At 32.6% G+C, this 16,490-nt stretch overlaps 1 protein-coding gene across 6 annotated transcripts; it reads left to right on the forward strand.

Annotated features, from left to right (window-relative positions):
• The first annotated feature begins 5,297 nt into the window (after positions 1–5,297).
• Positions 5,298–16,265, forward strand: LOC100798038 (protein CHROMATIN REMODELING 19). 6 transcript variants are annotated; one of them, XR_005892246.1, is made up of 12 exons: positions 5,299–6,186; positions 6,290–6,410; positions 6,982–7,022; positions 7,124–7,374; positions 7,458–7,638; positions 10,442–10,627; positions 10,730–10,903; positions 11,010–11,168; positions 12,521–12,598; positions 12,695–12,831; positions 14,133–14,369; positions 14,472–15,125. XR_005892246.1 is itself a non-coding variant. In XM_006583620.4 (12 exons), the coding sequence occupies exons 1-12, from the start codon at positions 5,629–5,631 to the stop codon at positions 15,980–15,982; spliced, it is 2,085 nt and encodes a 694-aa protein (XP_006583683.1). In that variant the 5' UTR covers positions 5,300–5,628; the 3' UTR covers positions 15,983–16,265. The 6 variants fall into 6 exon arrangements, 5 of the variants coding, with proteins under 5 accessions (XP_040873025.1, XP_040873027.1, XP_040873026.1 ...); XM_006583620.4 differs by lacking the exons at positions 14,133–14,369; positions 14,472–15,125 and adding exons at positions 15,575–15,765; positions 15,975–16,265 and having other exon boundaries at positions 5,300–6,186; XM_003529138.5 differs by lacking the exons at positions 14,133–14,369; positions 14,472–15,125 and adding exons at positions 15,575–15,793; positions 15,975–16,265 and having other exon boundaries at positions 5,302–6,186.
• Positions 16,266–16,490: the final 225 nt, after the last annotated feature.

The raw sequence follows: 16,490 nt of genomic DNA on the forward strand, positions 1-16,490 counted from the left end.
AATTTAAGTGAAATTTGAATTTCCCTCCAATTTTGTGTGACACTTAGGCTATAAATAGAGGTCATGTGTGTGCATTTTTTTCAACTTTGATCATTTGAATATTAAACTTCAGATTTCAAAGCTCATTTGGAGCACAAAATTTCGTGCTCTTCTCTCCCTCTCCCTTCATTCATCTCCTTCTTCCTCCAAGCTCTTATCCATGGCCTCCTATGGTGGTGAACTTCTTCTAAACTCATCTTCTCCTTGAAGTGGCGTCTCCTCTCTCTCTTCCTTCTCCATTCCGCTGCCATTCATATTCCAAGAAGCAAAGGAATCCATTGATGAAGAAGATCCTAGGCCTACAAGCTCCAATGGAGCTTGCATCAAATAGAATGATTCAATTCAATCAATTTATTTTATTGATTTCTATTTCATTAATTGATGATGATATTATTAAGTGATATATTTTTCTATTTGAAAATAATTATAATTTAAATGACCTATGAGATTAAAAAAATTAATAATTAAAAATAATTCAAGACTAAATTGGTTCATTACATTTTAAATTGATTATAAAAATTTTATATTATATGATATAATTTATTTTATAATTATGCTAATTTTTTTATTAATTATCATAATTTTCTATAATTTAGATGTATAATTAATTTACGGATTATATATTCTTCTTTTTGTGACATTTTATGGGCTGCCTATACATTCTATATTATTTATCAATATTTAATATAAACCACATGATTAACTTTTCTCCTTGAAAAATAATTTTGATTGAAAGAAATTTTAGATTCGAGACAAATTTTCATTCAGAAAGCAAATTGCATACCTGCTTCCATACTTCAGGTCCGTGAGTAGGTATGTCCGCTCATGCACGCATAACATGAACAAATGGAGCATCTCATATATGAGATTAATAATCACTTCATGCATATTCTTTCAGCTTTTCAATGTATTTCATTGAAAAGTTATGGATAATTAATCGATGCATTCTTTGAAATTGAATGTTGATAAATTACATCAATCAATGTTGAGTGTCTATATGGTCATTTCATCTGCCAGAAGGGAATATGATGCTACAGGGAACATTTTATGATTAATACTTGAATATAGAATATAGATACTGAAACCTAAGTATATACTATATTAGTAGGCTTTCATAATAAAATAAATCAAATTTCTCTAAAAAAAATAATAAAAAATACACACTAGATTGTGTATGTAAGAAATAGCGAATTTCATTATCACCAAAATAGTACCAATGACTCGATCACGAGTTCCAAAATCAGGTTTTTTTTCACATGGAATAAAATTTTATCTAATTTTTTTAATTGGGATATCTTTTAAACAATTATCCAAAAAAAAAGTTAAGTCGTACCAGACGTTTTGAGAATTAGAAATCATAATATTTGTTATGACTTCTTATTTTTTTAATTAAAGTCGTAAAATTATTTACAACTTCACGAAAGTTTTGTTTTTTATGAATTTAAAGTTTAAAGAAATTATATATTTTTTGTTTTACGACTTTAAAGTCATAAAACCTTTGTTTTAAGATTTATGACTCTGAAGTTCTAAACATCTTTTTTTTTAATTTATACTTTTTTATGTTTTTTTATTTAAAAAATTATTTAAATGTATAATAAATAATATTAAGTTGACTTATTTATTAGTATATTTTTTATGATTTTATTTGATATGTTATTAATTTATTTTAATGTTTTATTTTTTAAAACATGTTATATATTTTTAATATTGTTTTATTTAAATTTTTTTCAATTTAAAGTTTAGATAGTCTATTAATAAAAATTAAAAACAACATAATTAATATATTAATATAAAACGCACAATACAAATGAAAAGAAAAAACATAAAAAGTACAAGTTATGTTAGTCACGTACGTATGGATCGTTAGTATGATTATGTCTTCCACTTCTACATAATGAGTATTTCTAAAATAAAATAACTTGTAATCGTATTAACTGAGGGACATAAAAAGTACAAGTTATTTTAGTTATGTATTTGTTTTTAAGTTAACATTTTTAATTAAAAGTGAATGATATAATCATACTAACCCTCCATACAAACAAATACACTCAAATAACTTGTATTTTTTATGTTTTTCTTTCATTTGTATTGTGCGTTTTATATTAATGTATTAATTATGTTGTTTTTAATTTTTATTAATAGATTATTTAAACTTTAAATAAAAAATATTTAAATAAAACAATATAAAAAATATATAATATGTTTTAAATAATAAAACATTAAAATAAATTAACAATATATCAAATAGAATCATAAAAAATATACTAATAAATAAGTCAAATTAATATTATTTATTATACATTTAAATAATTTTAAAAAAAAATAAATAAAAAAATGAAAAAAACACCAAAAAATTGTATTTTTTTTTTCAAAAAAAGAGATTTACCACTTCAAAGTTGTAAACCTTAAAAAAAATAAAAAAAGTTTTACGACTTTGAGTCGTAGAACCAAAAAAATAAATTCTTTACGACTTCAAAGTCGTAAAAAAAACTTTTAACAGAAATCGTAAATAATTTTACGACTGCAGTTAAAAAAAAAAAGAAGTCATAACAAGTGTTACGACTTCTAACTCAAGTCTCTTATGACTTATCTCCCGTTGGATAATTTTGTAAAAGATACTCCCGATTAGAAAATTGGATAAAATTTTACTCCCACATAATAAAAAAAGAGCCCCAAAATCATTATCACCAGAAAATACTTAAATGTATCCTTCCATATCATTTTTAGAAACATTCAAATACACATTAGTAACAATAATAACTAAATAGCTATAACACTCAATATATTTCAAACACAAGATATTTCTCTATCAACATAGTTGGGTTTAGCGAACAAAATTTTTTTAAAATTTTTTTATCGATAATTAATTTTATTAATTTTTGTTAGCATATATTTAAATTTATCATCTATTTCTCTCTCTTTTCACTCTTTATCATCAAATTAATCTTATATCTCTTTTAACAAAAAAATTAGTCTCATATAATATCATAAACTAAGGTTAAAAAACTATGGAGACAAATTTTCACTTTTAATATCTAATTGTACCTCAAACAAAATGTAATCTATAAAAGAAAATACTTACAGGAAAAAAAGACACAAGTAAATCAAGAAACATTAAAATCCATTGGTCACCTACAACAAAACCAAGCAACACAACAAAATTCATGCTAAACAAACACTTTTGAAGATTAACTTAATTTTATGTTCTCCCTAGGAGTTTTTGACACCTTAAGCAAATGTATAACATGGTCATTTAAGGTTTATCAAAAGTAGACAATCACAAACACTATGACAAACGAGTAAAACAATATGATTTATTGAGCTCATGAATGTATTAGGAGCATTAGTAACAAAGGATATAATATAACTAACAATTCATACAATCCAAACTTAGTTTTAAATGTTATTAATTTTCTATTCATCTCCCTCTTTCCATATGAATTTAATGATAATCATTCTTAAGATTAATGTTAGAACACCGAGTAGAATCCTGATACTCAAATAATATGTCATCTAATCTAAAAATAGATAAGGATACTTAATAAGTATTTTACATAAGACTTTACAATCAATGCACGTCCACCATAAAGATAATTTTGTCCTCTCAATATGATTAGAGGTTCAATTTCCATATTCATATATAGAAAAGTATTTATTAAAAATATTAATTCCTTTTGATCTTAATATTTTAAGAAATTAGTATATGATTCCTAACTAAAAAAATATCTTAGTTTGCCCAAAAAACAACTCCAAGAAAACAAAACATAAATTCAAACTTTTTCTTACAAAGCTTTTTTCTCATGAGTTCCTCGACTTGACATCAAACCTCTAGTATAACTTAGAATCTCTCTAATCTCATCTTGATTGACTCTACAAGCTGCTCTAGGTATAGATAGAAATCCTCATAAAATTAATTCTCTGTTCGATACCTCTGAAAGGAGAGTCCAAACAAATACATGAAAATAAATCTTGAAACTTCTACAACATTACATACATCCATACCTCATCAAAACTTTCCAGTTCCACACAAGTGTATTGTAATATTAATATTGATATCCTCTAAAAAGTTTAGAATAACCAAAATAATTTTTCCCAAAAAAAAACTTACAAATCAAGAATTATTTAAACTTTTTTCTCTCTCTCTCCCCAAAACACCCACAAAAGCGACTTTTTTTTTTTTACCAAATGGGAATATATTTTTTTACTCATTTTTCATATTTCAAATTATTGTTGAAAATAAGATTAAGGTATTATAATGTTTGAGTTAGAAGTCGTAATATTTATTAAAACTCATTATTTTTTTACTACTTTAATTTAATTTTTTTATTTACGAATTTAATTTAATATTTTTATTTATAACTTTAAAAGTGTATATATTTTTTTTATCTTATGACTCAATTGTAACACCTCTTAATACTTATCTTATTTATAGTAATAATTTGAAATCAACTCCCAAATAGGCATGATAATTCTCCCCCCAACTTGGGGATCCTCGTGGGGACTGCCTCATTCGGGGTCCTGTGGTCGGGGAAAAATTCCTCGCGGGAATGGGAATGAGGATGAACCCCCCGCAACTAATTCAGGGACGAGACTATGCTTCCCGCCCGGCAGGGTCCCTGTATCCTATCCTCGCATATATAGAATTTTCCTTATATACCCTCACAACTTATAATATGTATAACATAAATATAAGGATTAATATAGTATTTTACTAGTAAAAAAAATTCATGATAAAATTATCATATATATAAGTAATATCTCACAAGTCACAAAGATACAAATATTACTCAAACTCTAAAACGCCGCATCAAACATTCAGACTTCGTTTCTTGACTTCCTTCTTCACCTTTGTTCATTCTTCACTGCTTCACCTTCGTTCCTTCACTCCTTCACCATTCGTTTCACACTGTCTTCACCCTCTTCACTTCTTCACCGTTTGTTTCACCATTCCTTTTTCACTGTTCGTTTCAGTTGTGAACTCGTGGAAGCTTTCGTTAATGTAGACTTGATTCAGTATGAAGATGTTAATTTATTGTATGAAGATTTGTAATGTTATGCTAGTTTTATTGTGTAATAATGTAACATTAATGTGTAATTAGATATTTCTTGAATGCTTTTATGTTTGTGTGATTTTATTATTATTATTATTGATAAAAAAATTATATATTTTTTTTTATAATTTTTAACATTTTTTTAATGAACGAACTCCCACGAAAAATCGAGAAACGAAAACGAAACAAAAAATATCCCACCATGGAGAGGGGGACGGGTAACGGAAGAGTATTCCCCGCTCCCGCCTGCGCGGGTGCCATGCTTACTCCCAAATAAAAAATGGGTAAAAAATATACCCCATGTCAAAAAAGCCCACAAAAGCAACAATATATTCCATAATTGAAAACTACCCTCTGCATAACAATCCCCGCGCTCGTCCTTACGTTTCCCCCCTTTCATTTCTCTGAGTCCGATTCTCCATTTCTCCTCTTATTCTCACTCCCCTACGTGTTTCTGGTAACAACATCAACACTCCTTCACTTTCAACTCTCTCTACAACTTCCACTAGGGTAAACACACCTCATAGCACTTTCCACAATGAAGCCAGAGTTGTACGAAATCTCCGACGACGAATGGGAGAACCACTCCTTCAAACCCTCGCGGGTTCTGAAGCGACCTCGCACTTCGTCTCCTCCTTCTCCGCCACCCGTCGAATCCTTCGCTTACACCTCCACCTCCAAGGTCGACGTTTCAAGCGAAAACGACGATGACAGCGATTGCGTCGAAATCGCGCCGGAAGCCGCCAATTTCCGCCAGAATCTCGATGACCTCGAGGACGCTGATGTGGACGACGAACCGGTACCGGCGTCCCGCGGCCGGAGGTTCATAATCGACGAGGAGGAGGAGGAAGACGGCGAGGAGGAGAACGGGGGAAGGGACGGACACGTGGCGGAATTGTATGATGTTGAGTCGAGCGAGGAGGAGGTGGTGGAAGAGGAAGTTGAGGAATTGAATGAGAACGACGTTGTTGGAAGGGCTTTGCACAAGTGCGCGCGAATCTCCGCGGAGTTGAAGGGCGAACTCTTCGGTTCCTCCGGGACCGCGTGCGAGAGGTATTCCGAGGTGGAATCTTCGTCAGTGAGGATCGTGACTCAGGTTAAATGACGATTCGTTTTTTTTATTTTTTTTTGCTGACTAGGTAGAAACTTGAAATTTTGTGTTCGTTTGAGGTAAAACTACATGTCGTTGATGAGTGTAGGAGGATGTTGATGTTGCGCGCGGGTCGGAGGAGGATTCAGGTTTTAAGCCTCTGCTCAAGCCGTATCAGTTGGTTGGCGTCAATTTTTTGCTCCTACTGTATCGGAAGGGGATTGGAGGAGGTAAATATTAGGGTTTTTGAAGGTTTTTGTGATATGCTGGGTTTAGGTTTCACGGAATTGATTTGGTGTGTTTAGCTTTATTGGTTTTCTTTTTTAAAAATTGAATATTTCTGGTTGTAATTATGCGATAAATTTGTGTATAGGAGATTAGGAGGTAATATGTTAGGGTTTTTGAAGGGTTTTTATGTTGTGCCGAGTTTAATTTGTGTACTGGTGCTTGCGTGTGGCTGTGTTGTGGACTATGTAGGTAATGTCCTTCAGAAAATACTAGAGTGGTTAGTGGATTTCTGAATCTCGTGATGTTTTTTGTTCCTGGCCATGCATTCTTTGTTGCAGAATAGTATATTTGCTTGGTATTTGGTGTTTGCAGCTGCTGAATTTGTGCTTATTGAAACATTATAATGGAATGCCATTGCTATATATGTTTCCTGATGAGCCTAACATTTTTAGAGCTTAATTGGTTTTCTTTGTTTTATATTTTAAATTTGAATATCTCTGCTTGTAATTATGCAATAATTTTGTGCATATTGTCATGAATCAAGTGATTGATATTTGATGTCATGTGTCGCAGCCATATTGGCAGATGAAATGGGTCTTGGCAAAACAGTTCAGGTATGTATCCTGTTTTTTATTATTTTAATATGTTTCTAATTTTGTTTAGATCCCTAATTCTTTACTTTTTCAATTAAAATATGCCATATGTTGTCTTCCAGGCCATCACATATTTAACTTTGTTGAAACACTTGCACAATGATTCTGGTCCACATCTTATAGTATGTCCTGCTTCTGTTCTGGAAAACTGGGAACGGGAATTAAAAAGGTGGTGTCCATCCTTCTCTGTTCTTCAATACCATGGGGCTGGACGGGCAGCATACTGCAAGGAGTTGAACTCCCTGTCCAAGGCAGGATTGCCTCCTCCATTTAATGTTCTTCTTGTGTGTTATTCACTTTTTGAACGACACAGGTTCATTTCTATATACTTAAGTGCTATTTATATTTATTGTTGTCAAATGATAATTAAATTTTAATAATTTTTATTCTTGCTAGTGCACAGCAGAAAGATGATCGCAAAATCCTGAAGCGGTGGAGGTGGAGCTGTGTGCTGATGGATGAGGCACATGCTTTGAAGGACAAAAATAGCTTTAGGTGGAAAAATCTAATGTCTGTTGCAAGAAATGCGAACCAACGCTTGATGCTGACAGGGACACCACTTCAGAATGATCTACATGTATGTATTGCTTATAGACTATATTATAGAGTGAATTTCTTTGCTGCAGTGTCGCTGTTTTTTCATTTACTTGTTTGTTGTTGCTGAATTAAGCAAGCTTTTGCTACATTACTGGAATAATCTCTTCTTTTAAAAAAAATCGTATGTTGTGGCTGGACAAATATTACAAAGACAAGTTTATATACTAAAGCATATTTGGAAACTGTTCATTGCTAAAGCATGGTTCAAATTCTTTCCTTTCTGTTTAATATCTGATGTGTCAAACATATTTAATGCTTTAAGTTATCCACTGAATGTTACTGTAAGCTGAATGTTTAATCTTGTAAATTGTTTGATATGTCCTCTGTATAATTGGAAATATTCTTGTTTCTTTCCAATTCTCAACTGGCTTCTATTTTTGATTGAATACAATGGGGTGGATGGGATTATAGGCAGAACAAAAGCTAAAGGAGTAAACTACATTTAGGAAGAAGAGATGGATGGATAGACATCAGATATCTTGAGTGTTTTTTTTAATATATATTTTAAGACAGGTGAGTAGGATTATTAAGGGTTTGAGTCTTCGTCTTCGAGAGTGGCTTTTAAGAGGTGGATATTTGTAATTACATTTTGCAGATGGCACCTTTTCTTTTTGACAGCAAAGTGGTATATCTATTGCATTTCTTTCCTGTAGATTTAGGAGTTCTCTTGTTCAAATGTATACCTCTTTAAAGGTCACTTATTTGGATTTTCCACCTGGCTGCTTTGCTCTCTAGATCCAAAGGCTTCTTGTTTGGTTGGAAAGTGGAAACCCACAATTTTTTGGATTCAATGGAATGAAATAATCTTTAAAGGTGGGTTTACTTGAGAGTATTTAATTTCAATAGCTCATATTCACCATTTTACCAGCATTCTCCTCTATTTCATTTGTTCATCTTAAGATTAGTGATGGTTGTGAGGGACTTTCTTTACTCATGTTATTAGTTATTAATATTTATTGATATGAGGACCATCTAGTCAGTTGAGGAGTTTGTTAGAAGGAGTGAACTTTATTATAAGGAACATCTAGTTTGTTATTTTATATGGGTGCTGTTGCAATTTTCAAACGGAAAACTTAAAATTAGAGAGCTTTAAGTTGCATATTTTGTATTTTATGCTGGAATAGTTACGGTGATTCTAATAGGAAGTTTAATTTCTTTACAGAATTATGTGCAGTAAGTCCTTACAGAAGAGGTTTACCTCTATAATTCCTTTGAAACAGGAGCATAGAAAGAATACGCAATAGTTTAATCCCACTAGGTGAGGCTGGCTTCATGGATTATACAATGTCTTTGTTAAAAGCCAAATTCTCAATGATATTATTCACCATGAGATCCTTTTTGATAATCTTCCCCAAAGTCTCTTTTGGTCTCCCCTTCCCCTTTTCACAGGGCTTAACCCCATTTGATTTACCCTACCACTGCTTCCTGTGGCCTTCTTTTTATGTGTCCAAATCAACTTAATCAATTTTTTGTTATATTTCCTTCAATATTTTCCACACCAATATCTCTTCATATACAATCATTCCGCATTCTGTCCTTTCTTGTGGCCACACCCATTTTAACATGCTTATTTTTTCTACTTCCACTTTTTTTCTCTTGTCTGCTTAAAGTCCAATATTCATTACCATAGAGTATAGCTAGTTGTATAGCAATATGATAAAACTCTTCTTTGAGCTTGATAGGTACTTTGAGGTTACAAATAACTCCTGATACCACCTAGCTTTTATCTGGGTGACATTTTTCATTAATTTCCGCATCATTTTGCAATATTGGTCCCTCATTATTTATAATCTTTGTTATGACCTCTTAAGTTTTTACCTTCCAAGTCATTTTCCTTGTTTCTTGCTAAATTTGCAATACATACATACTTTGTCTTTATCCTTCTCAAGTGAAAATCCTTTGATTCCTACGTCTATCTCCAAAGCTCTAGGTTAGAGTTAATCTTTTCCCCTGGTTCAATAAAAAATGGTAGGGGTACCAAGGACACTTAGAGGGATCTGGTTTCTCTCTGTCCAAAGGCTCCAAATCTTCATTCAATCTCAAAGCCTGTGTTTAGGACTTTAGGAACTCTTAAATTATGGGAAATAACTTTGTTTTTTTCAATAGTTCTTTCAAAACCCCATTGCCAAAAATAAGCTAATCCAAACATGCTGTAAATGTGTTAACCCTTCTCTTTTGCTTTTTATTTTTTAATCATGTTCTTGAACTGAATTTACACTGCGCATCTTCCTCATGTCTCCCTGCTACCTGAGATTCATTTATATCCTTCAGTGAATATTCCCTTTAGCTTTCATACTGTCTCGTGGTTGTCAGTAGCCTTACTCCTCTGCATGCCTAACACTGCTGCTTGCCTAACAGTTCATTCATTAACATGATAATTTTATGAAATGAGAATAAGAAATTTATGTCAACAAAAGCTGTTGTGTGCTTGTTGATTATTGCAGTAGCCAGTGAATGTAGATTGTTGGTCTCAGCCAATTGATCAACATATTTGTATGATGATCAAAGGTTGGGAAATGGTCAGTCCTGATTTTCACATTGTTCCTTTTGAAAGTATACATGCAAATATACGACTTGCAATACTGAGGTTAGAAGTGTCTAATAGGCTTATGTATACAGTTACAATCAGGGCAGAGAAAAGGAAAATACCCTTTGTTATTATGTGTGTCAATAATGTACTTGAATCTTGAACAAAATTTCTATGACTCTTGTCTCCACCTGTTGATTTTTCTAGCATTAATATAAATGTAGTTGCTGATGACTTTGCTATAAATTTGTTGCAGGAGTTATGGTCATTGTTGGAGTTTATGCTGCCTGATATTTTTGCTACTGAAGATGTTGACCTAAAAAAGTTACTAAATGCAGAAGATGGAGATTTAATTGGTCGTATGAAGTCCATCTTAGGGCCATTTATTTTGCGGCGACTGAAATCTGATGTGATGCAACAACTTGTTCCAAAAATACAGCAGGTATGTCTGTCACTTTTGGTGCCTATTTGATTGTTTGTTATACTCTTCATCTTCAACATGCCCTTATTTCTATATCTAGTAGGCTAATTTTTGTTACTGTAGGTTGAATATGTTATAATGGAAAAGCAGCAGGAAACTGCTTACAAGGAAGCCATTGAAGAGTATCGTGCTGTTTCACAAGCTCGGATGGAAAAATGTTCCAATCTTAATTCAAAGAGTGTTCTTGAAGTTCTTCCTCGACGACAGATAAACAACTATTTTGTTCAGTTCCGCAAGGTTCTTGATTCATGTTTTGACTTAAAAATCCAGCTATTTTTTATTTTTTATTTTGGGATTTATACAACTCTCTTTTATTTGGTTTCAAATTTCTTTTGTTATTCAGATAGCAAACCATCCCTTGTTAATAAGGCGAATCTACAATGATGAGGATGTCATTCGCTTTGCTAGAAAGCTACATCCGATAGGTGCTTTTGGTTTTGAATGTACTTTGGACAGAGTTATAGAGGAGCTTAAAAATTACAATGACTTCTGTATTCACCGGGTAAATCTTCTACTCAGAACAATGCAGTTAGTTGGTTTTGAATGTACTTTGGACAGAGTTATCGAGCGTTTTTGTGAAAACACACATTTTGCCAACTCTTTTCTTCACTTACAAGATTAATTTTGGGGAATTTTTAATTTTACTGCATTAGAACCTCTTTAGCATTAGTTTTTCTTTTGAAATTCAGCAACCAGCACACTTGTTTATGCATTGAATATTTAGTTTATGCCTAAGTGGCTTAAATTTATTTAGGATTAGTTGCTGTACTTTTTGTAGCATTTGGTAGATATGTTAGAACAGTATGAGACATGACATGAGTTCTGTTCTATATTTGGTGCGTTCAATTAATAAAATAAAAGTGGTACATTTTGGTTCCACTGAAAGGGTGGAGCTAAAGGAAGCTTAGTGGAGTAGACTATTTCATTCTGTTGTGTTCACTTGTCAAATGACATGTGCCTTGGCTCTGTTGTATTGACTTATTAGTTATGCCTTAGATCAATGATGATTGTGTAAAGCTATGACTTTGATTATTAATGATGAAAATGTGTTAGATTTAGTATATGTGAGAAAATTTAGAGTGTTTCAAAGAGAATTGTGTTGTATTCAAGCAATCTGATTACAGATTAGTAACACTTAAGTCTTTATAGACAGAACAGAAAACTGTTCTATAACAACAAAATACATGACAGTTACAAGTGTAGCTAACTTGTACACCTGGAAACAGATTGAGCATCAACGGCCTTACAATGCAACATGACAAGCTAACAAAGAGCCAAGTGTATGTGTGTTGAGTTAGTCATTGACATTACATGGAAGTACAAGAATGGTTATATTCCAACCAATTGCTTTCTATTGAGCTTGGACTTTTACACGAGTCAACCCTTCTTTTGGCAACTCTAATAATGTTTTTGGCACAACAAACAAGGAAAACATAAAGGTCCAATTCTTCAAGTAGCTACTGAAAATATGCAACAACAACCATGCCTAAACTATCTGATTGGGTCAGAAAAATATATCAAACAGGGGCATTAGCCTATGCCAGAAACTAAAATCTTAACAAAATCATTTGGATTATTTTTTTAATGATTTCTGCTGGAGTTTTCTTCAAATCAATTTTTTCATTGTATGGTTTGCCCAGTAACTGCATTATATTATTTGTTTCTAGCTACAAATTACAATGTTTAATTGATTTAGGAGGTTGTGTTCACATTCTAATGAGGTAGAATGTAGTAACATTTGATTGATACAAGCTTTTATGGTGGCATTGTAATTAAAGAATTTTACTTGACGATTGTTGTTTCCACTGTGGATAGTATTGGCTTAAATTTCAAGCTGTAAATTTTTATTTGCAGCTTTTACTTCATTATGGTGTCAATGATAGAAAGGGGATCCTTCCAGATAAGCATGTTATGCTTTCTGCAAAATGTCGGGTATGATTTTTGTGGCTCTAAAAATTCTGTAATTGTCAACTATACAGCGGTGGCATGATTATATGCTGAGATTGAGCTACTCCATGGATAATGTAGGCCTTAGCAGAACTTCTTCCTTCACTAAAGGAGGGTGGTCATCGAGCCTTGATCTTTAGTCAATGGACTTCAATGCTTGACATATTGGAGTGGACTTTGGATGTCATTGGATTGACCTATAAACGGCTTGATGGAAGGTATTTCTGTTTTTTGGACATTAAGATTCTTTTTAATATCTAAATAATGTATGGCATGTTTTATATAGGATTATTTTGGTCAGCACTTTAACAAACAAGGAAAAAGTTAAGTCATCTGAGAATGATATGACAAAAAGTAATCTAGTGTGTGTGCATTGTAAATTTGTTGCTAAATTTATTTGAGGGTTGGATGTATAGTTGGAATGTAAATGGGTGATGCTTCTAAATACAAGCAGATGCAAGGTAATTCTGACCAAGTGTCTTAGAAAAAAGTGATGCCTTTTTCCTTACTTGTTTTACACTACACCTGAAGATGAAACACTCACCTAACACTCTGTATCCATTTACTTAACTTTTTAATTATGTAGTAATATTATGCATGAGGGTGAGTCTTGGTGGAATGCCAAGTTTGTTAGACAGACCCCACTAGGTCAGAGCCTCATGCACTGGGTCCCCCTTTATGCATTATGCTATACATGGTAGAATGTGGAAACTATGAAGTCCAATTTGTGAAACTGTGAACTGATTGGGGAATCATAGCTAACTTATTATACAAAGTGTACACAAGTTGAGGAATCTCTCTCTCTTGCTCTTGTGCTTGCTTGCTTATGCACACATATATATGGTGAAAGAATATAAGTTATTAGAGAAGCATTGAGGAAATACTGCATAGAATTCAAGTAACTAGTAAGTATTACTTACTAAGTAACAATGAGAATAGAACAGAAAAAAGCAAAAAGAAACAAGACAAATGCTAAAAAATCTCTGCTCTGTTTTTCTACTAATGTGCTTCTGCTTCTCTTGAAGCTGTGAGTGTAGCCAATGTTGTCAAAATTGAGATCCTATTGAGGATTGAGATAGGAGGAAAGAAACATAAATCGTGTGACATAACTGGGAATGGTAAGATTCTACTTAAATATAAAACTATATTCAACAACACATCCACATAATAACCTATATGAGAAAAGTAACTTATAAGTAAACTAATACTCAATGAACATAAATAAAAAATGTGTAAAACACTAGATGGTCATACACAAGTTAGTCACAATTTAAGTTTTTGACCATGATAAAAACCAACAATACCAAGGTAAGATACACAGACTGAATGTTTGAAAATGATAGAATTTATTATCTTTTCACTCATCCAAGACACAAGGAGGGTTTGGTTTATGAGCTTTGAAACCTACTCCCATATGTTTTATTACAAGACAAAATTATTCCTTAAAGTATATAATTTCCTTCCCCCTGTCTATCAAAGAGGATAAGTCACTCCGTCCACTATTGTGTATTCTTCTCAGGAGCACTTGCTCTTTGCAATGCCCAAATTAAATCTGACCCACCGATCATAGATTGGATTTGAGAGTGGGGAGAATGGTGTGACCTGTGATTCCAACTTGTTGGGTAGTGGCCATGCCATTGTTCAGGAGTGCCCCTACCATGGAAGAGAGGTGGATGATACAGAGGATGCTGGTGCAGGTTAACAACGAAGACAATGCTGTCCTCTTGGTTGGAAACTGGTCTAGAATTGGATGAAGGTAATTATCAATGTTCATGAAGGTTGATTGGTGTCAAGTCTCCATGATTTCATGGTGATCTCCATCATGATTACTGATACTAGATTCACCATTATGTTAAAGGTGTGGTGGCTAGTTTGGTGAGGCTGATGAGATGGACATTGAAAGTGTTGACAACCAGAAATCATATCATTGCTGGAGATTGTGGTGCCTGGCACTGACAATTAAGATGGCAGGAATAAAGGTGGATGGGATGGATGGAGGCACCAATTTGGTCAAGTACTCCTATTTATACTAATTATGTTACATTAGTACTGGTACGAGCCAAAGACTACTAAGGACTAACATCATAAACAGCAAGACTCCTAAAATTCTAGGAATAAGATTCTTGTTGTATTAAGGACAATACCATAGCTATATAGCCACCTGAGCAACATTTTTAGAAACCTATTCCCAAAATCAATAACCAGCTACAAAGCACAAATACTTCAATTTACGTCAGATACCAATACAACTGGATACTTCACCGATACTGGATATCGGTGAAGTTTCCGAATTTATGAAGCACCAATAATTTAATTTGCTTCATGTATCTGCTGATATCAATACTCTTGGATAATATAAAAACATAGAAACATTGTCCCTTGATGAACTAAAAATGGAAATTGTTCTCTTTATGAATGATTTCAAGAAAGGAATGAGGTTGATAGTACTGTTCCTATATGTAAGTAATAGAAAGTAATTTATGATAAACTTTTTCTTTTTAGAAATGTCTCAGAAGTATGTTTTGAATTTGCATTTTTAGAATTGCAACTAACTATTTATTATATTTTATGAATTTTTATACATTTCTAAATATGTATCTTACCAGTATTGCATCTTATATATTTCATATCACCGTATCAAATACAATTCTGCCTAATTAATGTGTGTTAGTCTTCTCCAATCCTTATAAGAATGAGAATGCAGTTATTGTAAAGTAATTAAGGGTATTTTAGTATAAAGATAATTAATGCAAGCTTACAGTTCAAACAAATCTCAAAGAAGAGTCTTGTATTTAGGGATGGAGGTAGTATTAATTATAATTACTAAAAGAACAAGCTTACAGTCCAACTTGATGAGGTGTGATTGCGTGTAAAAGTTTGCACCATTTTCTACTATTGTTCACCAGACACTGCTTTCCCTTGCTCTTTATAATCTTTCTGGTCCTACTATTTGACTGCCAGTACACAGGTGGCGGAGAGGCAAACAATAGTTGATACGTTCAATAATGATACTTCAATATTTGCATGCTTACTTTCCACGAGAGCTGGTGGACAGGGCTTAAACTTAACAGGAGCCGATACAGTTGTAATTCATGACATGGATTTTAACCCACAGATTGATAGACAAGCCGAAGATCGGTGCCATCGAATTGGTCAGACAAAGCCTGTAACCATATATCGGTATTTATTTATTATTTTTCTTCACTCCCATTAACATTAGAAAAAGTGCTAAGCCTTGAATGATAACAAAAAAAGTTGCTAAACCTTGTATGGTTTTTCTTTTTGTCAAACTCTAAGCCCTACAAACTGGATCTATTTGAATGTCTTAGTGACTATTTTCTTATGACATATTCCATTGAAGGCTGGTGACAAAGGGAACAGTTGATGAAAATGTGTACGAGATTGCAAAAAGAAAGCTAGTATTAGATGCTGCCGTTCTCGAGTCCATGGAGGAGATTAATGAAGGTGACATGCCCGAGAAGACCATGGGAGAAATATTGTCTGCAATTTTATTGAGTTAAAATATTGATCTAAGAAAAACAGTTTAATTTATCGTCACTCCTTTCCTATAGTTCCAATCTTGAATTAATCTGTTGATTTGGGATAGAAGAGAACTGGCAGCCTACAAATTAGTGAGATTCTTCTCTCCTAATTATGTTTTTTTCTTTAACTCGAGATTTTGTTTAAAGGGATCGAATACAATACAATATCAATTGACCAACCACTTGTTGGTTGGAATGAGGTGTTTATACCAAGAAAAAGAGAGATCAGAAATAAAGAAAAAAAAAACAAATATGATAAATTATGTATAAGAAAAAATTGTTAAATGGGTAGCAAAAATAAAAGCGGAAAAGATCATGGTTATATATATATATAG

This window comes from Glycine max, chromosome 7, assembly GCF_000004515.6.
Source record: "Glycine max cultivar Williams 82 chromosome 7, Glycine_max_v4.0, whole genome shotgun sequence".
Lineage (NCBI taxonomy): Eukaryota > Viridiplantae > Streptophyta > Magnoliopsida > Fabales > Fabaceae > Glycine > Glycine max.

What these genes read in the sequence shown, in the direction of transcription:
- LOC100798038 (XM_003529138.5), top strand. Translation starts at nt 5,629, where the DNA reads ATGAAGCCAGAGTTGTACGAAATCTCCGACGACGAATGGGAGAACCAC. An exon ending in TCACTTTTTGAACGACACAG is followed by an intron (nt 7,375 to 7,457) that starts GTTCATTTCTAT and finishes TATTCTTGCTAG; the next exon opens with TGCACAGCAGAAAGATGATC. An exon ending in ATTTTGTTCAGTTCCGCAAG is followed by an intron (nt 10,904 to 11,009) that starts GTTCTTGATTCA and finishes TTTGTTATTCAG; the next exon opens with ATAGCAAACCATCCCTTGTT.